The sequence below is a fragment of the Camelus bactrianus genome, chromosome 1 (genome assembly GCF_048773025.1).
Source record: "Camelus bactrianus isolate YW-2024 breed Bactrian camel chromosome 1, ASM4877302v1, whole genome shotgun sequence".
NCBI lineage: Eukaryota > Metazoa > Chordata > Mammalia > Artiodactyla > Camelidae > Camelus > Camelus bactrianus.
In genome coordinates, this window is record NC_133539.1 from 69,719,821 (window position 1) to 69,744,190 (window position 24,370).

General features: G+C 46.5%; 1 protein-coding gene across 9 annotated transcripts in view; it reads left to right on the plus strand.

The window, feature by feature from the left end:
- The window catches only part of DGKG (diacylglycerol kinase gamma), a 201,404-nt gene that overhangs the window by 137,852 nt on the left and 39,182 nt on the right, over positions 1-24,370 (plus strand). For all 9 annotated transcript variants that reach the window (XR_012507846.1, XR_012507847.1, XR_006726462.2 and 6 more), the window contains one exon: positions 19,231-19,408. Coding sequence is in view for 6 of the 9 variants with exons in the window: in XM_045519746.2 (XP_045375702.2) it covers positions 19,231-19,408 (178 nt within the window). In the remaining 3 variants the exon portion in view is untranslated. The remainder of the gene's footprint in view (positions 1-19,230; positions 19,409-24,370) is intronic.

The following is a 24,370-nucleotide window of genomic DNA, read 5'->3' on the forward strand; positions in this document are numbered from 1 at the left end:
GTGAAACCTGCTTGCCACTACAAGGTCTCCTTGGTCTCTGGCCACCCAAAAGCCCAAACTTCTACGCACACCTCTGCTGTGAGGACCTCAGGCCCATGGGTTCTCTTGCCCTGTGGTTCTCATCTGTCAAGCCCCGCCCTTCCCGTGGGATCCAGGCCTCTTTTCACTTGAGAAAAACAAATGAAAGGCAGAGAGTTCGGCCAGGATGGTCTCCTCCTGGCCCACCGGCTTTGTCCCTAAGCCTGCAGTAGCATCGCAGTCAAGTGGGGCCCGGGCATCCCTTGAAGGAGGAGCATTTGGCCCGAAGCAGTGTGGGAAAGCCCTGCCACTCCCTGCGGGAGGAGCCTGTGCTCACAGGGAGTTCGCACAAACAAAACACAAAGCCAGAGAGTCTGTGCTTCTCTTTGACTCATCTGCCTGCCTCTCCCCAGCGGTTGCTGGGTTACCAGCCCCAGGGTGGGAGGAGCTGACCCAGCTAATCCCCAAAACTTTTAACCAGCCCAGTAACAGGGCAGAGAGGCCCAGGAGTCAGATGCACGTGTCCCCAGGTGGGACCACCTACATCTGTAAGAGGCTGAGGAGCCTGCCATCCTCTGTGGATGCGGAAATTCACTGCCAGGGCTGCTGCAAAAGAGGAAAGGGCTGAGCCAAAGACTGAGCGTGGCTGGAGCTCTGTGTGCATTTTTCCCATGGCATGATCATCTGGTGGGGTGTCTTTAAATATACCCCGAGTGAGGGACAGCCCTGGCCTAACCACTGCCAGCTGCAGGCACACAGCGACTGCTTGTTCTCCCTGCAGCTGGCCTTGAAACTGTGCCCGGAATAGAGCAGCTCAGCTCCCCTGCCACCGCGGGGCCCCCGCCCTCCCAGCTCCCAGCTCCCGGCAGGCAGTGCCACGGTCCCTTCTGAGTCCAGTAGGCAGCAGGCCTTCCTCAACCGCAGAGGGGGCTGGTGGCCTCCAGAGAGGGGTGGGGGGGTTCATACTGTGGGTCGTTGGGGGCTTTCGGGAGCACTTCTTGTTTTCCTTCTCTCCCCATAATGAGTCTTTTTAGTATTTATTCAAGAGGCTAAGGATGGGAGGCTTATATGACAGGCGGGGTATCTGACAGCCCACAGGAGTGGGGCAGGCATCATTTTTGCATCCAGAGAGCAGTGGGTGGACGGTCCTGGGTCTTGTGATCCAGAGGAGGAGAGAGAGACAACAGGGGAGGCACGTGAGTGACAGGTGTTAGGAGCCTGCAGGGCACCACAGGTAGACGGCAGAGCATCAGGGATCTCAGGGAGGGCAGTAAAAGACGCTGTGTTGAGGGCCCTTCCGTTTGTGGCCCCTGCACACAATAACCCAGGCCTGGAGCATGCTCATCAGGTCAAGGTCAGCCGTCTCGAGAATAACCCCACACAGGTATTCATACTGCATGTCACCGTTTCCAAAGCCCCACCACAGCCTTTATTTGAGTCACACATCAAGCCAGTGAGCTAAGTAGGCCGGGTATTCTTGTCCCCGTGTCTCAGAAAGCAAGCTGAGGCATAGAGGTTTAGAAAGATAAACAGAAGGGAGAGAAAAGTAACAAGGGAAGAGGAAAAAGTCACATGCTCCGACTGCATGCTGTAATGTGTCCTCATTTGATACAATAACCCCATGAGGTTAGTATCATATTTTTTAATGAGGAAACTGAGGCTCAGATACACTAAGTAAGTTGACCAAAGTTTCGTTGCCGAAAAGTTGCGAGAGAGGAGATTCTAGGTATCCTGGAAGGAGTTCAGCTTAGAACCCAAAAAACAGAGATTTACCTAACAAGTGCTAGAAACTTGGTGAATTTTTCCACGTGGATGCGTTGTTTTTTCCTCCTTTACTGAATGTGCAGCTATTTGGTTCCCTCAGCTGAGACAGCTGGGCAGGTCTGCTGAGAAATGCTTGAGAAGAACAGGAGGCACAGGCCTACTGCTCATTTGAGGAAGGAAGGGGTTCAGGCTGGACAGAAGGAGACAGAGTCAGAGGAAAACTTCCCTAAAGTTTACCAAAGGTTTTCCCACGCAGCATCTCATTTTAGTTCCATCCACAGAGCATGTAGGGCAGATGTTAATGTCCTCACTTCATGGGTGAAGAAACTGAGGCTGAGAGGTTCAGTGACTTGCGAAAAGGTACAAAGGTAAGGGGTTCAGGGGGACAGAGAGTAAAGTCTATTTCGTTTCTTTAGGTATGTGCATCTGTGTGTCCACCTTGGTAAAACTTGGATGGTGAAACTTAAAGCTTAAATGAGATTAGGCAGGAAAGGTCTCCACTGAAAGTCTCTCACAGGGAACACAGCCTGTTTCTTGGAGGCTTGTGGCTTATTGAGAACTAGGAGACTTGGTCCCTTCCCTGAAATAAAGCTCACATACGGCCCAGCTGACAGAACCCGGGAGAGCTGGTTAATAGAATACTCACTTAACTAGCGCTGAGGAAACTGGATCCACGTGGGCAATCACTCTGGACACTGTTTTGGGGGCTCAGAGACTCCAGTAGGGGAGGTGACTCCAGATCTACCGCTCACCTGCACACACCTGGCCAGGGCTGGCTCAGCTAATAGGGCTTGGCCCAGAGAGGTGTTAGCACTCCTCGGCTGAACTGTGTTGTCTGAGCCTCAGTATTCTCATCTATGAAATGGGAAGAAAGGGGGTTAGCCTACTTCCCAAGGCTAATATTCAGATTAAAGTTTTCAGTTTTGTTTTTTTTTTTTTTAAGCAACTGATAATGGTGCTAAATGCCTCACGGAATCTACAAAGCAGCCTCAAGTGGCAGGTGTCAAATCACCTTTCCAGAGAAGGGGGTAGAAGCTGAGAGAAGGCAAGAAGCTCACCTGAGGCCCACAGCCTCTGAGTGGTCAGGTCAGGCTTTAACTCCAGATTGGCCCAAAACCCAGGAGTTTCAGGGAAGTACTGGCGCTTCAGTCTGGAGCAGAGATTCTCAACCAGGTATGAGGCTTATCTGATCTGCTCTTAGTCACATACCTTAATTTATTTTAACATCTCAGGCAACATTAAAAGCAGGCATGAGGCTTTTACATTTATCAAAAAGCGAGAATAAAAAATTTGGCAAGTACTTGCTCTAGAAGCTCCCCTCTAGGCACGCAGAGGAAGCTGGGAGAGCTGGTGCTGTTCCTCGGAAATGGGTGCTAGTATGTTGTGGGTGCCTCTAATGAGGATGCCAGCATGTCACCCACATGGCTGTCATCAGTCCTGGTCGAACAAAGGCATTCTCTCGGGGTTTTGATGTCCCTGACTCCCCTGCCCTTCCAAAGCTGCCCTTGATGTTTATTCTAATCTGATTTTACCTGAATAAATGGGTCGGGGTGGGGAGAGGGAGGGACACAGTGAGTCACCTCCCCCACCCCAGGCCCGGAATAGCCTTGCCTAGGCTTTGAGTTATAGTGAATAGTTATAGTTACAGTTAGGCGGAGCAAACCAGACAGGCTTCGACGCGAGCACTTATTTTATATGCTGTGGAAATTTTTCACTTTACTGGCTAAAAATAAGAACTTCCCAAATTCCTTGATACAGTATCTACTTTAAAACAATGTTCACAAGGGATGGCTTGCCAGCTCCACTAAGATGAACCTCTGCAGGGGGAAAAGCAAGTCCAAATGTGGAAACTGCTCCCCTGAAAACCTGTTCTCCAGCATATTTTGGGAATCTCTGCACATCAGTTTCCCCCTTTTAAATGGAGGATTTTTTAAAAATACAACAAAGGTTTGAGAACAGTACATCAAAGGCCAAACACTCCCATTTCCCCCTCACTTGGAATTAGTATTTGTCAGTATTTTGTTTTATTCCCTTCCAGTATCTTTTTAACCAAAGAAAGAAAATTTTACAGATGGAACTGAGTTCCCCACAACTCTCTTGGGCTCTGCAGCTTGCCTTTCTCACTCTCCATCAGATCTTGAGATCCCTTCGTGGTGAGGGTGCTAGAGCCAGTTCATTGCCTTTACCTGCTCTGTGAACACCCCACCCATGATGGGGAGGAGGAGCAGAAATAGTCACACTCAGACACTGCCGGTGGGGCATGAGCGGAAAACCCCTTCGGAGAGCAGTATGGCAGTAAACGCTGAACTGAAAATGCACTGTGGGCCGAATGAACCAGCAGATGCTTCACGTCCTAGGCCTAGAGAATTTCCTGCCCGTGAGCTCACGAGGGGATGAGCACAGAGGTGTACTGCAGCCCTTTTTTATCACAGCAAAATGGAGCCATCCCCAAAGACTGGGTTATTCTAACTTTGAAAAAACAGTGTGAGTGAAAGCACTAAAGGCCATTGAATTATACATTGTAAAATGGTTAATTTCGTGTCCAAAGAGTTTCATCTCAATGCTTTTAAGTGTGATTTTACAAAAGGGGCGTGTGCTTGGGATCTTGAAGCTGTATCATGAGATGGGCCCTGACTATGAGAATCCTAAATTCTAAAACTAACATTTAGCACAGCCATGTGCTGAATAAATAACAAATCAGATTAAGATTTAGCAGGTATCTTCGGCTACTCTGATCCAGTAAGATATCATTATTTTTCGTAAGAGGGAAATCAATGACTTTACAGGTTAAATAATTTGACTGAGTTCACCCAGCCAGTAAGTGGTAGAAGAGAACCCGTGGCTGCTTTGGTACCCACCTGCAGTGTCGCACACTCCTAAATTAGAGAAGAAGACATCTTCAAGCACCTTGGCCTCTTCTGGCATCATCCACCCCTTCTCAGCTTGGGCAGGTAGAACCTTTCAGAGCTTGGAGTAATGAAGGTAGAAATTGGCCCAACGCTCGGCCCATCAAGCCCACCACAGTGATCCCAAGGGCGATGAAAACATGTTCATGGGGGAGGTAATGCTGAGATGAGCATTGCAAGGGATTTTGAGTTCTTAGAAAATAAAAGGTGTTTACCTGATCATGCATCAAACCATAGAGTCAAAAGGCTGGAATGGGCCTTAGACATCCTTGTCCATTCATGGAGTCTGTTCCCTTCCTCAGTCAAGTCTGGTGGCTCCATCCTCATGGTGAGACCGCCCAAGGCAGCTCTTGCCCCTTCAGATGTCTTCTCCTTACCAATCCTACAGTTCTCACTGCTCCAGATACCTCAGCCTCAGTTTCTTCCTGCTCCCTCCTACTGGGTGCACTATATTCTTTTCTTGATTATAAAAGTAATCCGAATCCATGGTAGAATATTTTAAACCACAGAGAAGCAAAAAGGAAAAGTAACCCACAATCTCACCAATCAGGGATCAGTTCTATGATAATTGTTATAATGTTGGCCTTGTTTCAATCCTGTAATAATATTAGCCCTTGTTTCTTTAAAAGCAGGCCTCTGGAGGACCTCTGTGATTCTTTGAGTTTCTAAACCTTTATCCATTTTTAAACACAGCTCCATCCTCCCTGTTTCTCTACCTCTTTCAGCCATGCACTGACTATAAGTTTCTTTCACTGATCCTTAAAATCTTTCAGCCTACTAAGAAGAAATTGTTCCTGTCAATTTTCTCTTTAAAAATCCCATTGTTTGCTTACAGTTTCTGACACATAACTTTTTCTCTCTTAAATGACCCTCATTTTATTCCCTACAAAGCATACCCCCTGTCGCCCTTCAAGCCTCCATGCATCCATATGCTTTTATTTTCTTGTTCTTTTCCATTTCCTTTGTTCTTTGTGAATTGCTTTGATTTTCTTTGTATTCAGACTCCTGGTTACATATACTTGGTGTCCCCCAAGGACTTTGGAATAACTTTCAGGGATGACTTCTCATGCCTATGCCCTCACAAAGCAGGGAGGCAGGGATACACAGCACAGTGGATAGACAAGGCCCGAGGAGGTCTCAGAAGACCCAGGTTGGGGTCACATGACTCAGCATATCCGGCTAGAAGGCACCTCCACAGCGGGGTCCTGGGAGCTCTCTCGGCTAACCTCTGCCCCAACAAGCTTACCTTTTCTACCCTAAGGTCTCTTAGTGAATAACTTCCTCTAAGTTATGTCTACCAGACAAATACATCTTTTAAATATTAATGACCTGTGAGGCCCCATCAGTAAGGAAATGTATTATTTCTCTTAGGCTTTTTAGATTATTGAAAAGAATTCATGATCTTCATCTCCACACTCAGGAGATTCAGGGACCTTGAGGGAAAACTATTCCAATCCTTTTCTGCTTCTGCAACTGGGTTATGAAACAGACAGAACATTACATACAAATATATCTCACTGGCTATAGTGGATTGGTCTTTGATTATCTATCTTAGTGAGGTCATAAACTTGCTGATCCTAGTCTTCTGTAGAAAAGGAATAAGAAGGGAGAAGAATTGACTCTTTCAGGAAGGGCGTATCACCTAACAAAGGACCAGATAAATTCTGTGCACACATACACATTATATCTCAAGTCCACCGGGATCCAGAAGTTCATAACAATAGTAGCCACTTAACTGAGCACTGACCTGAACAAGCCCTGTCCTGGCACCTTCATACACTGTCTTGTTTAATCCTCACAAGAGCTCTGCGTGGTGTGTATTATTTACGCATGGAAAATGAGTCTCCTAAAGATAAGTACTTCGAGATTAGCTGACTTCCAAGCCCATGTGGCATGTGTCCCCACCATGCCTTGGCACTCCCTGTAGGAGCTGGCCTCTGCATTACACTTCTGCTCTCCCCTAATGGATGTGGCATCTGAGTTGGTGGCGGGGCTGCCTTCGGGACTGAGCGCATCACATCTACTAGGCAGTCAGCTGTCTGAAGCAGGGACTCTATCTTATTCATCCTGTATCCCCAGGTCTAGCACAGTACCCGAAATGAAGTAATTGCTCTATGGCTGTTGGTTGTACAATCGGACCCAAAGTGCGAAAAATCCCATATCAGTGTGAATGCGAACAGAAATTACTACTTGACCAGCCTCAAGTGATGCCTGTTTGTTGGAAGCCACCAGCATGTAAGGGCCCCACCTCGCTCCATCTATAACGCGAAGTGGGTGCTGGCTGAGCTTGCAGCCTGGCGCCCAGGCCTTCTCCTAACTGAGCGGTGAGTGGGAAGACTGGGAAGACCTCCCACGCCTGTCTCTGTGCTGTTGCTGGGACCTCTGAAAGTAGCCCAGGGTCTGGGACAACTGTGAACCTAAGACAGGAAATGCCAGAGTTCTCCCACCTCTTTCCCACCAGCGAGTGAAGACAGTGAGTGGGCAGAGCCCAAATGGCAGCAAGGGTGCAGGGCTGCTGTGGGGTCAGAGGAAGTGACTCCGAAAGGCAGAAGGGGTCTCCATCCTGAGCCCTCTCTCGTGTCCCAGAAGCCTGCCTGCTCCTGAGCCCTGCTGGTCCCTACGACCATCAGCCCAGCTCTGCCTGCAGGCAAGTTTGTCCCTTCAAGGAAGCCCCATCCACCCCAAGCTGGCCTGAGCTCCCCAGACAGACAGCAAAGCCTGTTAATCTGCACCCAGCGCAAGAATCCTCAACCCATCAGGGTTGTTTTTGGGGTTTTTTTTTTTAACTTGGGGAGAGTGGAGCAGCGGATGGGAAATGGCTTTGCCCTCCGTCCAACTCTGAGGCAACCCACCACCATGAGCTCTGAGAAACAGCAGTTTTGTTTCGGAAACTGGCACCCAGTGCAGGTTTGCTCCTGGAAATGAATTCGGTTCCCCCCTCCACTGCAATGTTCTGCTCCCAGCCTCTCTGCCAACACCCCCTTCCAGCTGCCCCTCTCAAAGGCACCATTGTGCCCGCCTGGCACAGCAACAGAGGAGGGCTGAAGAGGAAGAAAACATTCTCTGCCCATGGGATGTTCTTAAGCAGGTTGTGTGTACATGGCTTCAATGCTGCATTCCTTGAGCCCACACATCCCCGCCAAGACTCCATCATCCCTGTCACAGATGGCAGCCACTTTCCAGTCTCACTGGCCCTCCATTGCTCACCGTCAGAGAACGCAGGGCGTGCAGCTAGATGGACGAGGCTGGTGGGAGGGGGTCACAATGAGACTTTCTCAGGACAGCGCTTTAGCCTGCCAAAGCAAGGCTGAATGCAGACGCTGGGTCTCTGAACTGGAAGGAGATTTAGTCCCACGTACCACTCAACAAAAAATGAAGACTCAAATCCCTGTATTCTGGCACATTCTGTTAAGTACACATCCAGCCTTTCCCTGAATCCTCCAAGGATGGAAAGCTCACTACTTTTGCAGAAGCCTGTTCCATTGCTGGACAGCGCTGACTTTCAAAAAGTTCTTCCCGATGTTGAACAAGGATATATGTCCCTTTCGTTGTCATATCTTTCCCTTGTCAGCCCTGAGCACAATGCTTGGAACAAAACAGAGGCATAATACGTGTCTGTGGGGTGTCTGACGGAATTCTCCATCCTTTGGGCCTATTTCCACCCTCTGGGGACACACAGAACATGCCTTCCTGCTCCTCCGTGTGACTGCCCTTCACAGGGCTGAAGATCTATCTTCCATGTCATCTTCTATTGATCTTCGTGAGCTAGGCATCCCCAGTTCCTTATATGACTCGATGTACAGATTCATGACATCCTGACCACTCTTCTCTTGCCAGACTCCATTTTTTCCAATGTCCTCTTTAAAATGAAGAATCAAATCCCTGTATATAGAATATTCCAAAAGTCGTCTCATAGGTAATAAAGCACAAAATTAACAGGTATCAGATACAGGCTGTGTAAGCTGGACTGTCTTCTTAATTTTTGGATGGGGGGAAGTAATTAGGTTTATTTATTTTTATTTATTTTTTAACATAGGTACTGGGCATCGAACCCAGGACCTTCTGCATGGTAAGCACGCACTCTACCACTGAACTGTATGCTCCCCAGGACTGTCGTCTTGATTTCATCATTTGCGTCTTATGCAGGAAACCTGTAGGTTCATAAAGCCCACCCCAAACCTGGATAAATGTGGAAAAGAAGGACCTTCCTCAGTTTCAATGAGTCAGTGTTTTCCTCATCTGTAAAAAAGAGGATACAAATACCAACACTGGAGGGTAGTAAGGACTAGACATAAAATATATGGAGTGCCTGGTTCATAATAGTTATTCAATAAATGATATAGTTTAATATTATCATAAAACATGTATATGTATTGGTATTTAACTGCCCATAACAGACATTAGCTCCTAAAATGACATAAAACAACCTCTGAATATAAGGGAAGCCACTGCTCTGTAAGATTTAGCCACCTGCCAGGCCAATTTTTTTTTTTTATTGAAATATAACTGATTTACAATGTTGTGATAGCTTCTGGTGTACAGCAAAGTGATTCAGTTATATATATATATTCCTTTTCAGATTATTTTCCATTATAGGTTATTATAAGATATTGAATATAATTCCCTGTGCTATGCAGTAGGACCTTGTTATTTATCTATTTTATATATAGTAGTGTGTATCTGCTAATCCCAAACTCCTAATTTATACCTTCCCCTCTGGTAACCATAAATTTGTTTTCTATGTCTGTGAGTCTGTTTCTGATTTATAAATAAGTTCTTTTGTATCATTTTTTTAGATTCCACATATAAGTAATATCATCTGATATTTGTCCAGAAGTTTTTAACGTAGATAATACTGGACTGTCTTTCTAGCAATGCTATCACCACTCATCAACACCACTCGATTTCTTCGCTTTTCTTCCCTCAGGATACACATTAGATTATTGACAATAAAAACACTCTAGTTCTTCTCTAGGGAAAACAGACAGTGCAGTTTGCCCTGACTGCTTGTCTTCACTCCAGTGAATTTCTCTATTCTGGCCACAGGCCCTGCGATATGCAGACATCTCCCACCTTCTCAGTGGTGTGCTGGAGCCAGCTAGCTTGCTGGCACGTCTGTTCCCAAGTCCGCTTTCAGTGATGTCATGTTGGTAGCTTGAAACTGGCCATAGTGGGAGTATTTACACCGTGGAACACCACAATCAGAGCTGCTTTTGTCCCTGGAGATCCTGCTGTTAAGCATTGAGCAGCACAACACTGCCCCTAGCATTGACCCACTAGAGGTCCCTTGAAGACAGGGACTGCATCCCATTGCCACTCCATGCCCAGGTTTCTAGCACAGAGTAAGTGGGTTTGCATCATTCTTGGTGGATGAATGAATGCCTTGGTCTTCTATCTCTTGCTGTTTCCTTCATATACATTATGCCCCATGTGCCCTATTCTTGTTCCCAGCTGTTCAGATATAGATTTCCCTTATCAGTGATCAGAGGACCACTTCTTGAAGACATGGATTAACCTTCCATATGTCTCCCTAATCTGGACATTCAGTCCACTCTATTCAGTCAGTATATTCATCCTAGAAAGTTCTGGGAACTCATCTGGAAGTGAACACCTTAGTTTTCATTTGGGGATTGGTCTACACATTCTTTCAATTAAAAAAAATAGTTCTATTGGGCTTCTGAAATGGATAAGACATGTCAGAACCATGGAGAACACAGAGCCATGTAACGTATGGTCCCTACCCTCTGGGAGCTTAAAATCTCCTCGGGGGCAGGTGAATATGAATGATATGAGGCAGAACATATATTCCATACACGACAGAAAAACAAAGCAAGGAAAATTCAGAGAAGGGGAAGATCAGTTTCCATCTAGAGCACTCGGAAAAGCCTCAGTGAGGAGTCGGCTTTCACATTGGCAAGATAGGATCTTAACAGACAGAAGAGCGCTTACTGGCAGTTTAGGTGGCGAGCACAGCGGAAACGGAAGCGAGCAGGCCCAACCCCATGGCCCTGCACAGACCAGTTCAGGCTACCATCAGTGCATGGCCTTTGCTAGGGCCCAGCTAACCCTCTTCCTCATGTACTCTCCTCTCTCTAAACCACAGAGGACCATGGACCAGTGCCCAGGCTTCCCCACAGTCTAGCCTGCATTCCAATCTGCCAGGCCAGTTCACAGAGAAAATACCCTCCCCACCTACCGGAGCAGAGATGCTCCCACTGCAAATGGGCACTACCTCCCGCTCCTTACTCGGGCCCCTGTGGCTGTTTGGTGAACCAGGGCTTTTCCTTCACCTGATACCTATCAGCATCCTGTTCCCTCAAACAAGGGGGTCGGGGACAGGGGGAATCTTGGTCAGGTCTTTATGCCGGCCACCCTCATGCCCTTACATATGTATCTGAGGCTCGGACATGGAGCCCACGCATCAAGGGAGGCCACGCTCGCCTCCTGCCCATCCCCCTCACAGCCATCAGAACTCCTATTGAAGTGTGTCTGCTCGTCACCCACTTCTTCCTCGCCCTCTCTCTTCCTCCCCACCATAACTGAAATATGGTTTTCCCTCAAAATTGCCCAGGACTTCCTTACTTCCCTCCCCAAAAGACACTCACATACACACCGTTTCTCACTCCATAGGGAAGGAAAGAAAAGGAAGGCAAGGACTCCGTATCATCCCCAGACCTGTGTCCCACCACCATTTTCAGCTCCTCCTCTTCCATTCTGTCTATTTCCCATCTTAGGCATTCCCTCCTTCCTCTTCCCGTATGTGTTCTTCCAGCAAGTATGCAATGAGTATCTTCTCTAGCTGAAATATCCATGAAAAACCTTTTCCTCAACCATATTCTTCTTTTGGATCCCATCTTCTTTCTCCAGCCCCATTTGCCACAAAGCCACTGGCTATTCTAACTGTGTTCCCTCACTACCACCCCTACTCACCCTTTAGTCCCAAGGTAAACCCTAGTTCTTGCAAGAGACAGCTGTGTACTCTAGGAGGCTCACTTACCAACCCTGGGCCTCGTTGTTCTCATTTTAGTAATCAGAAATTACCAAATCTAATGTTCCATTTGGCTTTACCATTCTAAGATTCTGTGGTATGGCTCTCGTCCAGCTGCCAAAATTCCTCTTTACAAATCACTCATGACCTCTTGGTTGCCAATCTAAAGGTCTAATTCCAGATCTGCTGGCTCTGATTAGCTTTTATGACATTGGACCATTCCTTTCACCTCCTTAACCTCCATTTTTCTTATCTATAAAATGAGGTAATTAGACTGAATGACCTTTCAAGACTCTTCAGGTCTTTGATTCCATGAGAACACAAATGCAGAGATGAGAGATAGAGATCGATCCTTTTTGGAAAATGGAAAGGAAGAGTTCATGGAGAAAATGGCATTTGTAGAGATTTGGAAGCAAAGTACAGAAAGGATGCTAGGGTGTCCTTAAGGGTATCCTACCACTAAGGACTGTAATAATGGGTACAGGCAAGGATCACTACCCATTGACTAAGAACTCTGTAATGGAAGATTCAGGCTGAAAATACCTGAACCCATTAACCAACCTGAACATCACCAAAAAAAGGAGACAAGCAAACTATGTGCCTCCTGATGAGATGCAACAGGAAACACACTGATAAAGTACTCTTGCCAAAAAATCACCCCTGAATCTGATCAAGCCTCCAGATCTAAAAGTACCAATTAAATGAAAATAGAGGAGATGGGCTGGGAATATGTTTAAAAGACAGCTCAGAGATGCAATCAGCAAAATTCAGAATCTGGAAAATGCTACACAGCCTTCCTTCTCAAAGTGCAGCTCATCACACACGCAGCACCAGTATCACCAGGGAGCATGTAGAAATGCAGATTCTTAGGCCACCTCTCCTGAATCAGAATCTGCATTTTAATCATCCTGAACTGATCTGTATGCACGTTAAAGTTTGAAAAGCACTGCTCTACAGGACAAATGACCCATTTCCTTCAATAAATGTTAAAAGACAAGGGTGAAAAGGATAGGGAATTTATAGATCAAAAGAAACCTAAAAGACAAAACAACCAAATTCAATCTGTAGACCTTTCAGACATACCAATTATTTTTTTAAATGAAACTATCACGGAAATTTGAACAATTACTGGATATTTATCACTATTAAAGAATTAGTATTACTTTTTAAAAGTGATAAGAAAATTGGGGTAATTCTTTTTTTCAGAGTTATCATTTAAAGACACATAAGTATTTATAGATGAAATGACAGACTATCAGAGATTTGCTGATGTTCAATATGATGGTGGGGAAATGAACTGGGTAGAGTTAAAACAAGATTATCTGTGAGTTGCAAATTGCTGAAGCTGAGATTTGGGAGTACATGGGATTTATTATTCTGTTTTCCTGTATGTTTGGAAATACCCATAATAAAAAGATTTCTTTTTAAGAAAGTCCAAGAGAGAATCATCAAAGATGGGAGACAATCCCAAGATAACATAAAGGCAGGGAACCCAAGAAAGAAAGTTTCAAGGTGAAAGGGAACAAGTGCCCCAGAGCCATTGAGACCTGGGTTACACTTTATAATCCGGCCTGTAAGAGGACGCTCCCGAGAGCAGGCACAGTCCCACAGCAGGAGTATGAAACAAAACAATCTGCGTTCTAAACCAGAGAAAATCGACGTAATCTGTGGCACCGTGAATCGAGGTTAGAAGAAGGGAGAATTTACTAGTTGCTAAAAACTGAAACAGGTCATCAAATAAATTATGGGATATCCTTCTCTGAGGACCTTCAGAAATAGGATCGGCAGGGCTGAAATGGAGGTGGCCTCGCTCAGATTCGCCGCTTTTTTTTTTTCAGGTCACCGAGGCCTGCAGCACCCGGGCGCGAAAAAATCCGCAGCCCGGGCAGGGAAGCATCAATGCCCTCTCTCACCTCCTCGGCTCTCTGTCCCTCTCAGGGAGCACGCATAAGTTGGCGGGCCCTAGTTCGGCCCAGAATTTTGCAGATTTGGGGGATCCGAGAGATGGGCTAGGGGGTTGGGAGGATGGGAATGAACACGAATTCCCAGTGCGTTTTATTTGCACCTGAATGCGCTTTGCGGTCCTGACCCAGGCTCTGGTTACCTATGCACAGGCCCTCCACTAAGCAAACAAACCACCCCTTAGCTCTGGAAGAAACCAGAACTACGGGTATTGTCGTCGTAAGGCGGGGACCAACGTCGAATGTTGCCGACAGCTGGGGGCCAGCGCAGTGGGGCCTGGGAGCAGGCAGGCGCAAGCGTCTCCCGGCCTGGGCTCCGGCCTGAAGCGCTTCCAAGCGAGCAGGAACAGGGCTGGCCTGGATGCACCCCACCCCGCCCCGTCCCTGCCGCGCCGCCTTGGACCCGGGCGGCCTGCGGTCAGGCACCTCGCCGCCCGCGCCCACTGTAGGCATGGCTCCGGGCGTGTGCGCGCTTGCTGCCGGGGAGCCAGGGACAAGAGCCCTCTGTTTCGGCCCATACCCAGCTATAAATACCTGGGTTCCGCTGCAGTGCTGCCGCGACTTGGAGGCGAGCCTGCCAGCCCCGTCCTAGGGTAGGGATGGCTAACGGTGCGCGCAGGGACCGCCGCCCTCCTTGTGCTCTCCCCAGGAGCCCCTCGGTCAGAGCAGGGGGAGGAGGCCCATGACGTCATGGAATTGTTGGAAGATTTAGCTCAGGAACCCGCCGGGAGCGGCCCTGGGGCCCCTGTCCCACTTAAGCCAACAGTGTACTTCTCTGGGCCCCACTTTCCCAAATCTAGCACAGCAGCTTTCCACCTTTCCCGAGCCCTAAGCAGCCCTGGGGGTTCTGAAATCAGTGTGTGATGTCTGGGCCAAGAACCGCGAGGAATGGGCAGGCAAGTATGGTCGGGCAAGGCTCTCACTAGCATGGGTTGGGCCAAGAGGCCATTAAATGCTTCCAGCAAGCGCTCAGGTAGTGGGAGAATGATTTCAGAATTCAGAGAAAGAAATAAGCCTCATAGCACAGGTAATACTATTAACTGTAATAAAATGCAGACAGTTGTGGAATGCTACTGCCTTCCAGAGACCAGACAAACCCTTGAAGTAGATGTTATTTCCCCGCACCATCCCAACTCCCACTTTACAGGTGACAAATTAAAGCTCAAAGAGGCTAAGGAACCAGCACAGGATCGCACAGCTGGCAAGTGACCGAGCCAAGATTTAAACCCATATCTCTTGGTCTCCAAGCCCGGGCATGCTCCTTCCAAGACAGGGCATTGCCTCTCAGTTTTCAAATAGGTGCATTCCAAAGGTGGGGGCACCTACAACCTACAGTCCTCAGGCTTCCCCCGCGCCCCCCTCCCCCCCCACATCTTCTACTTGCCCCAGTTTTCCTATGACTCGAGATAGTGGGGGAAGGGGACAATCCATCATAAAGCAGAGGGAAAACTGCACTTCCAGAGACAGGTTAATGGCTTACCAGGTTAATAACTAACACTCCTAGCTTGTTATAACTAGAGATGGAGGGGACAGGGTACACTTAAAATGGCAGTTGAGAAGAAAAGTGACTTTGTGGAATACTATGTGCCAAGGACCATGCTGTGCTAGTAGGTTTTTTTTAAACAAAACTGGCACAGAGGCAAGATATAATAATACTGATACCAACAATGATGTGCCAGGCACTGGTCTAAGTACTCTACAAGACAGAGTCATGGTGGGAGATTTCAGTTATTCAAACAACAGCTGGAAGTTTAATTTTGCTGTAAGTCTATCATCAGCAAAGTCTCGATTTGCCTCACTGACTCTTTGGTCTCCAGAGTCTGGCATCTGACTGCCTGGGTTTGCAACCTAGCTCTGCCAGCTTGTGGAATGGAAGTTGCATAGCCTTGAGGCAGCACCCTAACCCATGTGATACCCTGTCACTTGTGGGTAGCAGTGGTGCCTCCCTCCTTGCGTTCACATGAGCATTCCAAGAGTGAATATAGGAGAAGGACCAGCACAATGTGCAAGGAAGCTCTCATCAAGTAACTACCAATATTATTATTATTACCTCTAGGAGGGAGGGGGCGTTTTGACCAACAATGGATAAATTGAGGTCAGGCAGAAGTAACTGCAACCAAGAGGGAAAGTGACTGTGTTGTCTAGGAGATGATTAGGGTGCAAGAATTCAATGCCAGGCACGGGGTTGAACAAAGCTGATTTCAGAGAGTTTGGAGAAAAGTCTGACCCAGTGAGATTCTAGCCTAAATCCTTAAATATGAATATGGGTATAAAGGGCAAAGGGATGGAAGATATTTCAAAATAAATTTCTAATAGTTTCTTTCAGGAAGAAAACAGAAAAGAGCTTTAAAAAAAAAAAAATCACCATGACAGCCACAAAGAACTATAGACTGAGCCCATGTTTTTGGAGGACTGTACGCATATTCACGAAGAGGGTGTGAGCATGCAGCCAGGTGTGAATGCACAAGAGCAAGTCAGACCCGTGAGCCTGGCTTTGGGCAAGCTGAAGGGAGAGCAGAATGTTAGATAATGTTGAAGCAAAAAGGAACATGGGTTTGCATGTCTCTGATAATGAGCACTAAGGAGCATCTTTTCGTATACACCAGAAACTAACACAACATTGTAGATCATGTGTACTTCAATTAAAAAAAAAAAAAACATGGAAACCATAGCTCATTACGACTTTGCCATTCTGAAAGTTTTTAACTTTTCCCGAGACAGAGTAGCCGTAACAAAAAAATGGAAGAACAGATGATAAAGGTGGGTATCAGAGCCCAAGGTTGACCAATAGAGAACTAACTGGCCTTGGAAAACATACATTTGAATCCAAGTTGCTGGACAAACCTATAGATGTCTTTTGGGGGCCCCTTTGGTAAGTCTAGAAAACAGAGTGAGTTCTATACAATGAGAGGCAAACAGACAAATGTCCCAGTTTTTAAAAAAGGAGAAAAGGATACATTCTGGAAACCACAGACAGCTGCACTTCATCCTAATCCCTAGCAAGATTCTGGAATAAATTATTAACCAAGTAGTTGCCCTTTACATGTATTAGTGACTTAATATAAGTTCTCTTATTCCTTTTCTGATAGAAGTGGTAGGGTGGTCATTCAGGAAATGCTGTTTGATCTCAGCACAGTGTCTTATGTTTTAATAGAAAAAGCACAGAACTGAGGTCTGCAGGCCTGGATACTAGCCTAGCTCCACCATTAGTAAATTGGGTGACCACAGGCAAGGTCCTTAATTTCGCTGGGCGTCACTGATGAAACCAGGGCATGTTCTCTTAGTTTCCTCTCATCTCTAAGTTCCATGATCCCACCGTGTAATGAAAAGTGGTCTGGGTGACAGTCTGGTACACCCATGCGATGCATGGTTTCTGGTGTGTTAAACCGACCAAGGAGAGGGCTTATTCCCTGCTTTTGCCCTTTATATACATGCATTAATGGCTTACTCTCCAAATGACAGGAGTTATGGCCAGGGTCATAGAATGAAGATTTAATGTAATCTAGGTGGACTGAAGAGGGCTGGGTCTGAAACCAGATGAAATTAAATGACATAAATGTAAAACCCCATGTCTGAGCTATTAAAAAAATACCTACACAAGTTCAGGGTGGAGATGAGCAGGCTGAGAAGTAGATGTTAGGAGGAGGGCCTGAATGCCCAAGATGACCACTCATTCAGGCTGAAGTGATCCAGCCACCATCTCCTGCTAATAAAGAGTTCGTGCAACACTGATCATATTTAACAATAAGATTAATGATCATGGGGGACATGTGTTGAGCCCCTACATGGGCTGCCCACATTATCTCCTTTCCAGGGCATGATAGTGATAACACTATCACAGGAAGTGCTGGGGCGCTCGCTGCCTGTGCCATCAGGTCCTGTCACTGGTGTTGCTTGCAGTGCTGGGACCTTATGGAGTAGGAGAGTAACAAACCGTGGTGTGTGCAGAACAGGGCACCCAGGATGGAGGTCTGAAAACCACATCCCACAGGAGAGGCTGAGAGAATTGGCAGCCTTCAACCCAGAGGAGGCACACCCAAGGATGGTGTGAGAGGGAGGAGAGAGGAAGCAGTGGGTGAGCCTGAGGCTCTGCCTGCCTGCCGTCAATCTGTATACTTACATTTGTAGGATGTGTGACTTTGGGCAAGTTACTTAACCGCCACTGTGTCTCAGTTTCCCCAAATGTAAAGCGAGGGTAATCCTGGTAACTAACTTGTAAGATTTGTTATAAAGGTGCTAAATGAGATGTGTATACAAGCCTGCCTGGCAAATGGCAATGTCTAATGCACATGCATGATGATGATGATGACGATTAATGTACATCATCATGTGTCTGGTGGGCGGTCCCATGGAGGAAGAAGAAGGCTCATTCTGTCCGACTTCAGAAGGAAGAATAGGACCAATGGGCAGAAGCAGGAAGAGAATCTAGTTCAACAAAAAAGGACCTTTCAAATAATCGGAACTTCCCAATAAAGAAAGGTATTCCCAAGTAACCAGAGAAGCTCACTCTATTCCATTTTGTAGCTGGGGAAACAAGTTGTGGGGATTCTAAGATACCATAAATTAAGAGCTTCAGAGAAATCAGGAGGTATGCCATTATGAATAGCAACAAGCCTTTCCTTTCCTATTCCTCCTCTGTTGAGAAATCTCTGGAAGTTTGGATTCCTAGGTAACCTCAAAGACAGTGGATTTTTGCTGCATACTTTTGACTTTTTTTTCCTGCCTCACAATTATCAAGATAAAGAGCTTGGGCTTTGTAATCAAATACCCCAACTTTGAATCCCTGCTCAGTTATTTATCATCTGTGCAATCTTGGATAGTTTAGCTTACCTCTCTGGATACAGTGTTTTCTTCTGTAAATGAAGTAACATTACCTCCAGTCCTGAGGAACAAGGATCAGAGCTAATACATTTCTTGCTGCATTGGTAAGCATTATGCCAAAGTGAGTTGACTTTATAGATATGTGAGACAGGCAAATTCAAGCCTTCTGGCCTTTTGTACCTGGCGGGGATGCGGGTGGTGAAGATTGGATAAAGAAACTGCTACATCAGCAAGCACGTATGCCAAAATTGCACTTACGATACAGATACAGAAGACAGGAAAATTCTGAAAGCCTTCCAAATCTTAAAGTCTTGTACTTCTCACAAGAGGGATAAAATAAGAGGGGGTAAAGTGAAACTTTTCTGTCATTTGCTATGTGTTAGGTTCTCGACTCAGCATCCCACCAAATCTTTACAGTGGTTAGGGAGGGGCAGGATTAATGATAATGAGGTTGGAGAACAATCTTACAGTTGTCTTCTGAACCATCCCTAAAGCCCATCTAGGATCTCAGAAGATTCCTGGAGCCTGGTGCTGTCTTACCCAAAGCTGACCAAGACTAGCCCTCCCTCATCTCACTACAGTGGCCAAAGCATTAGGCCTGAGCAGCTTTGCCCAAGATTCAGCTTCTGACAGAGACCGGCTGGTGGCTGAGGGCCGGTCACATTCTTCATGAGAGCCCCCACCACACACACACTCGCCCACACACACACAGCACCTTGGGTTGGGATATGCTGAGGACACTAACCGATGGCCTTTTCTCTCTGTCCCCCAGTGTGATGGGGTTGGAGTGGACCTGAGCAGCATCTTCCTTGAAGGCATTGCTATCCTCAACATTCCCAGCATGTACGGGGGCACCAATCTCTGGGGAGAAACCAAGAAGAACCGTGCTATGATCCGGGAAAGCAGGAAGGTCGTCACTGACCCCAAGGAACTGAAACTCTGTGTCCAAGGTAAGCCAGGCATGAGGAAAATTGCTTAGGTCAGTGCCCCAGTGGGAGGGATGTTCAGATGGGTCTGTTAGCAAACTGTATTAGGTTCTACAGCCTTACAAGAACCTGGTGCTCTGGAGATACACTGACTCATCATCCCTGATGCTGCAAAGTTTATAACCTAATTGAGAAGAGAAAATTTACAATAAGGGAGCCCTAAATGATAATCAGTGATCAAAGTGGGACTCCATGAGGTTAGGAGTGACATGCTGCTTATGTCAAGGTTACAAGTGTCCTTCAATGACTAAATACAATAGTCAATTCTCAACCTTGACCTTGCTCCATCTGTCAGCAGCATTTGACCCAACTGATCACTCCCTCTTCCTGGAAACGCTGTTCACGTGGCTTCTAGGACTCCACACATTTTCGGTTTCCCTCCTACCTCACTGGTTACCCCTTCTTAGTCTCTTTTGCTGACTCCCCATCTTCTCTCTAACCTCCTGATGCTGAAAGGTCCCCAGGCAGGATCCTCAACCCTCTTCTCTTTTCTGCCTGTACTCACTCCCTTGATGACCTCATCGTGTAGTGAGGCTTTATTTAATCACCACGTGAGTGCCGGTGACTCAGCATGTCCAAAACTGAGCTCCTGATGTCCCTCCCCAGAACCTTCTCCACCCACAGCCTTCTCCATCTCAGCTGAGGATAACTCCAACCTGCCCGTTGCTTAAGCCAAAACACTTGGCACCATCCTTGATCCCCTTTTATCTCACATCTCATATCCAATCCATCAGAAAATCTGTTCACTCTGCTTTAAAAAAACATCTAAGATCCTGCTTCTCTCCACTGTGTTCCTATCACTTTGGTCTGAGCAACATCTCGCATCCTCTGTCCCCTGGATTACTGCAGATCCTCCTAACTGGATTCTCTGCTTCTACCCCCACCACCCTTTACAGGTATTCTCCCTCCTGTATCAGAATGCCCCTGGGAAAATAGGTCTGCTTATGCCACTCTCCTGCTCAAAATCCTGCAGTGGCTCAGATTAAAAGCTAAAGATCTTCACATGGCCTAGAGAGCCCCAGATGGTTTGGCCTCTAATTACCTGCAGATTTCATCTTCTTTTACTCTCCACCTCACTGCCTCTGCCTCCACCACCCTGGCTCCTCTTAACACAGCAGGCTGCTTCTGTGAACCCACTATTCTTTCTGCCTGAAACAACAAGGTAGGCTGTCTTAGAGGCCATCAGCTGGGCCTTCCCCTTCTCACCCACCAGGGTACAGAACAGAGCTTCCTCAGCTTTCCTAAAACTACTTTCAGCTCTACCCCTTACCAGCTCTTTCCACCAATGAACCAAATGGGACTCACTCAAAGCCCCTGGCAGTTCTGATTTCTCTGTGGATTAGATGAATGGGCCCTTCTGACCCCCAGGGATACTCCGTGGACTGGTGAGCTGGGGGAGAGAAGCCATATGTGAGGGCTTTGGCCAAGACCCCACACATCAGGAGGGAGGAGAATGGATTTGAATCCAAGTGCTGGCACAAATGTGCTTTTTGGCACTTCAGTTTTCTTTGCTATAAAACCAGCGTCTGGTGTAAAAGTTTTGGTAACTGAATGGATGGCATTGAACCAGATCATTGGTTTTTAAACCAGGCCTGCCTATTGAAAATGAAGAGGCCTGGGCCCTAGCCCAGATCTCCCTAATCAATCTCTAGGTTGGTTCCTGGGAATCTAAATTTGTAATGAGCTCCCCAGACAATCTGACAGGCTGCCAAGTTTGAGAACCACTGACGTAGACAAGTGTCCATGAATCTGGGTCTGGGTTCTTTGATGTCCCAGGCTGTTAGTCCTAAGGCTGGATGTGATCCCACCAGTGTAAGGAGACAAACCAGGCTGACCATTGAAGGGAGTGGCTTATTTCAGACCCATCTATTAGAGAACCAGATTGTTATATCTCGAGGCAAGGTCACCAAGAGGTGTCATCTCCACACCTCTGTCCTTTAAGAGAGGACTCGAGAATTTTTTTTTCTCTGACACCCTAAGTCCTTTTTATTTCACACACTGAAGTTTTTGATTTGTATAAATTATTAAACTGAGTAATGTTCCTCCTTTCTCCTTTGGCAGGGGAAGTTGTGGGTGCTAACAGAGGGTGGGGGAAGTGTTGGAGTTTGTAGAAAGTTCCTGCAAATTTTCCCATCCCAGTGTTCCCACCCCAACCCCCACTCTGGCCTCTAGGCAGAACAGAATCTGGGTAGAATCCACCTCCCCTCACCCAGGGCTGTGGGGGAGCTCTTGTTGAGGACATGTTCTGCCTGGGACTCAAGGACAACTGTCATCTTCCCCTTACATGTCTTACCATGTACCTTCCCCTTCTTCAGGCAAAAGTAATGTGTCTGCTGATCGCTCTTGACCATCTTGTACAGGAACTCTCTTCCCCAAATCCCCCTTTCCCACCCCAAGAATATGCTTTCAGAGCTAAAATGAAGCTACTTCCTGTTCTTTAGATGAGAACATGAACTGATCAGAGCAGAGGCCAAGGAGGGAGCCTTGGCTTCTGGGCTTTGCAGAGACACCAACGTAGAGCTTTCTTTCTTAAAGGGCCATGATCTCATTTAAGATGAGATGTTAATGAGGAAAAACTAAAGAGGCAACCCGTTTTAGTGGAAATGCATTAGCCTGGGGAGTCAAGAGACCTGGGTTCCAGTCCAGACTCTGCCTCTCACTAGTGTGTGATGTTGGGTAAGTCCTTCCACCTTCTTGGGATTTCAGTTTTCATTATCTGTTAAATAGGCAAATCTGACAATCATGTAAATTCCTCTGGAGCATAAGTTCCTTAAGGCTTAATCCACAGGATTAAGGCATGGCCAGGTTTTGGACTCCTTGGACAGAATTATATGGCAGGTTTCTTCCTTCTTGAAGTGTGTTGGTCTCACAATTGACAGGTCAGTGGCAAAAAAGGTAGCGCTCTCTCTCTGCAGGCTCTTCATTTGTTGGGCTTTGTTACTATTTGGCAATTTCACTGGGATCGGAGGTGAGGGAGAAGTCAGGAGAGAATAGCGGGAGGGAAGGGATTTATCATAGGAAGTATAAGAGGAAATGACAACAGAAAAGGTTATTGTCAAATCTCATCACAGATCATCAGTCTTTCTCCTTGGGAAAGCAACCCAAGAAAGGTCATTCCACATTAGCATGAAATGAGTTCTGTAAAAACCATTGGCTGATCAGAAAGCAAGATGCGGTACTGGGTTGAGCACCAAGCTTGCAGTCAAATGACCTGGATTTAAATTTAGGCTTTACACTTTCTAGTCTTAGAAACCTGGGAAAGTTACCCAATCTCCCCGAGTCTCAGCTTCCTGATCTTTAAAATGGGGATAATAATATCTAGCTTGTTATGATGATGGATGCCACAGTACCTGGAACATAGTATAAGCTCCAACTTTAGAAAAGTGTTCTCTTCCCCTTTAATGTGATTTTATGTTGGGGCATACCAGTTGAATTCCTGATTTTGAAGTTCTTCTCTTTAGCGTTGCCACCCGCCTGCACTATCACTAAAAAAGAGCTCCTGCCAAATTCCAGCCTGGCCTCTGCCCTAGTACATTAAACTTATACCATCGATTGTACTTACTGTCTGCTTTCCTACACCTTTCAGATTCTAAGGATAAAGGGTGGATGGTATTCATCTTTGTATCCCCGGTGCCTGACCCAATGTAGTTAGTCCAAAAAACATTGTTGGATAAATGAGAAGTACCTGGGCACTGGTTCTTTTTCGTTTTTAAAACAGCAATAAGAGTAGTCACAGATCATCTCTTGTATTTATATTTCGTTTTGGCCTGCAAATAGTTTTGTATATATTGACTTAATCTGATCCTAAGCAGAAACCCATGAGCAAGGTTAGACCCATTCACCTCCATATCCCTATCTCATAGTTGGGAAGAACAGAAGCCCAGCGCAGCAGCAGGACTTAACCAATTTATGTCCAGTGGTGGCATCAGAACCAAGTCCATGATTCCTGGCCTCGCCCCAAGTGGCTAGTGTCCAACTAGAAATTTTATTTAAGGTCCTACTATGTGTATCGCACAGGCCAGGAACTCAGAAAACAGGAAGCATTTATGACCCAGTCCAAGGAAAGTCTCCACATACACTTGGTTGAAATTCTGCTCCTCCTGCTAGGCTTGCCTCAACAGCCATCTCCTTCCTGGAGCCTATTGGTGGCGCCTCTGGAAGTGAGTTCAGCCTCTGAAATTCTAGAGCGCTTAATTTTGCCTTCTGTCTTGACAGTTCACTAATTAAGGGTTGCCTTGTTTTATAGGCATGTGTATCCTTATATCTTTCTCCTGCCAGTACCTGGAAAATTGGGAGCTTGTGTTCTTCATCTCTGTGACCCCTTCAAAGCCTAACACCCTACCTGGTTCACGTTGTTCTACAGAAACGTTTGTCAGAGGGAGGGAGAGGAGGGGAAGGAATCTTGCCCTTGGTCTGCCCCCATAGTGGGTGGTAGATTCTGGAGCTGGACAGGAACAGACACTCAGTGAAAAATCTTGGGGAAAAAAATAGTCTTATAAAGAGTTCGATGCAAATATTTGTGAGACTGAGAATTTCCTTTCACAGAACTATTAGAAATTCACTTGTTAATTAAGATGAATTGGCTGTTTCAAAGAAGTCAACACATATGGCCCCTAGAGAACTTGTAGCTGAGAGTCAGTGTAGAGGAGGGGACTGGCCATTGAGCTAGGAGTTAGAAGACACAGGCCTCCCCATCACCAGCCGTGTGATGCTGGTTGAGTCAGTGAACCTCTCCAAGCCTCCACTGCAACCCTTGCAAAATGGAAACAATTACAGCCTCTCTCCCTCAGCAGTGCCACCTTGTTCTGAGGGTTAAATGAGATCATCCACATAGGCACTTAGCAGGATACTCAGAACACAGGGTGCTTGATCAGTAGTAATCAGAAGTATCAGAGGTATTGCTAAGTGACAAGTGGAAGGTGATAA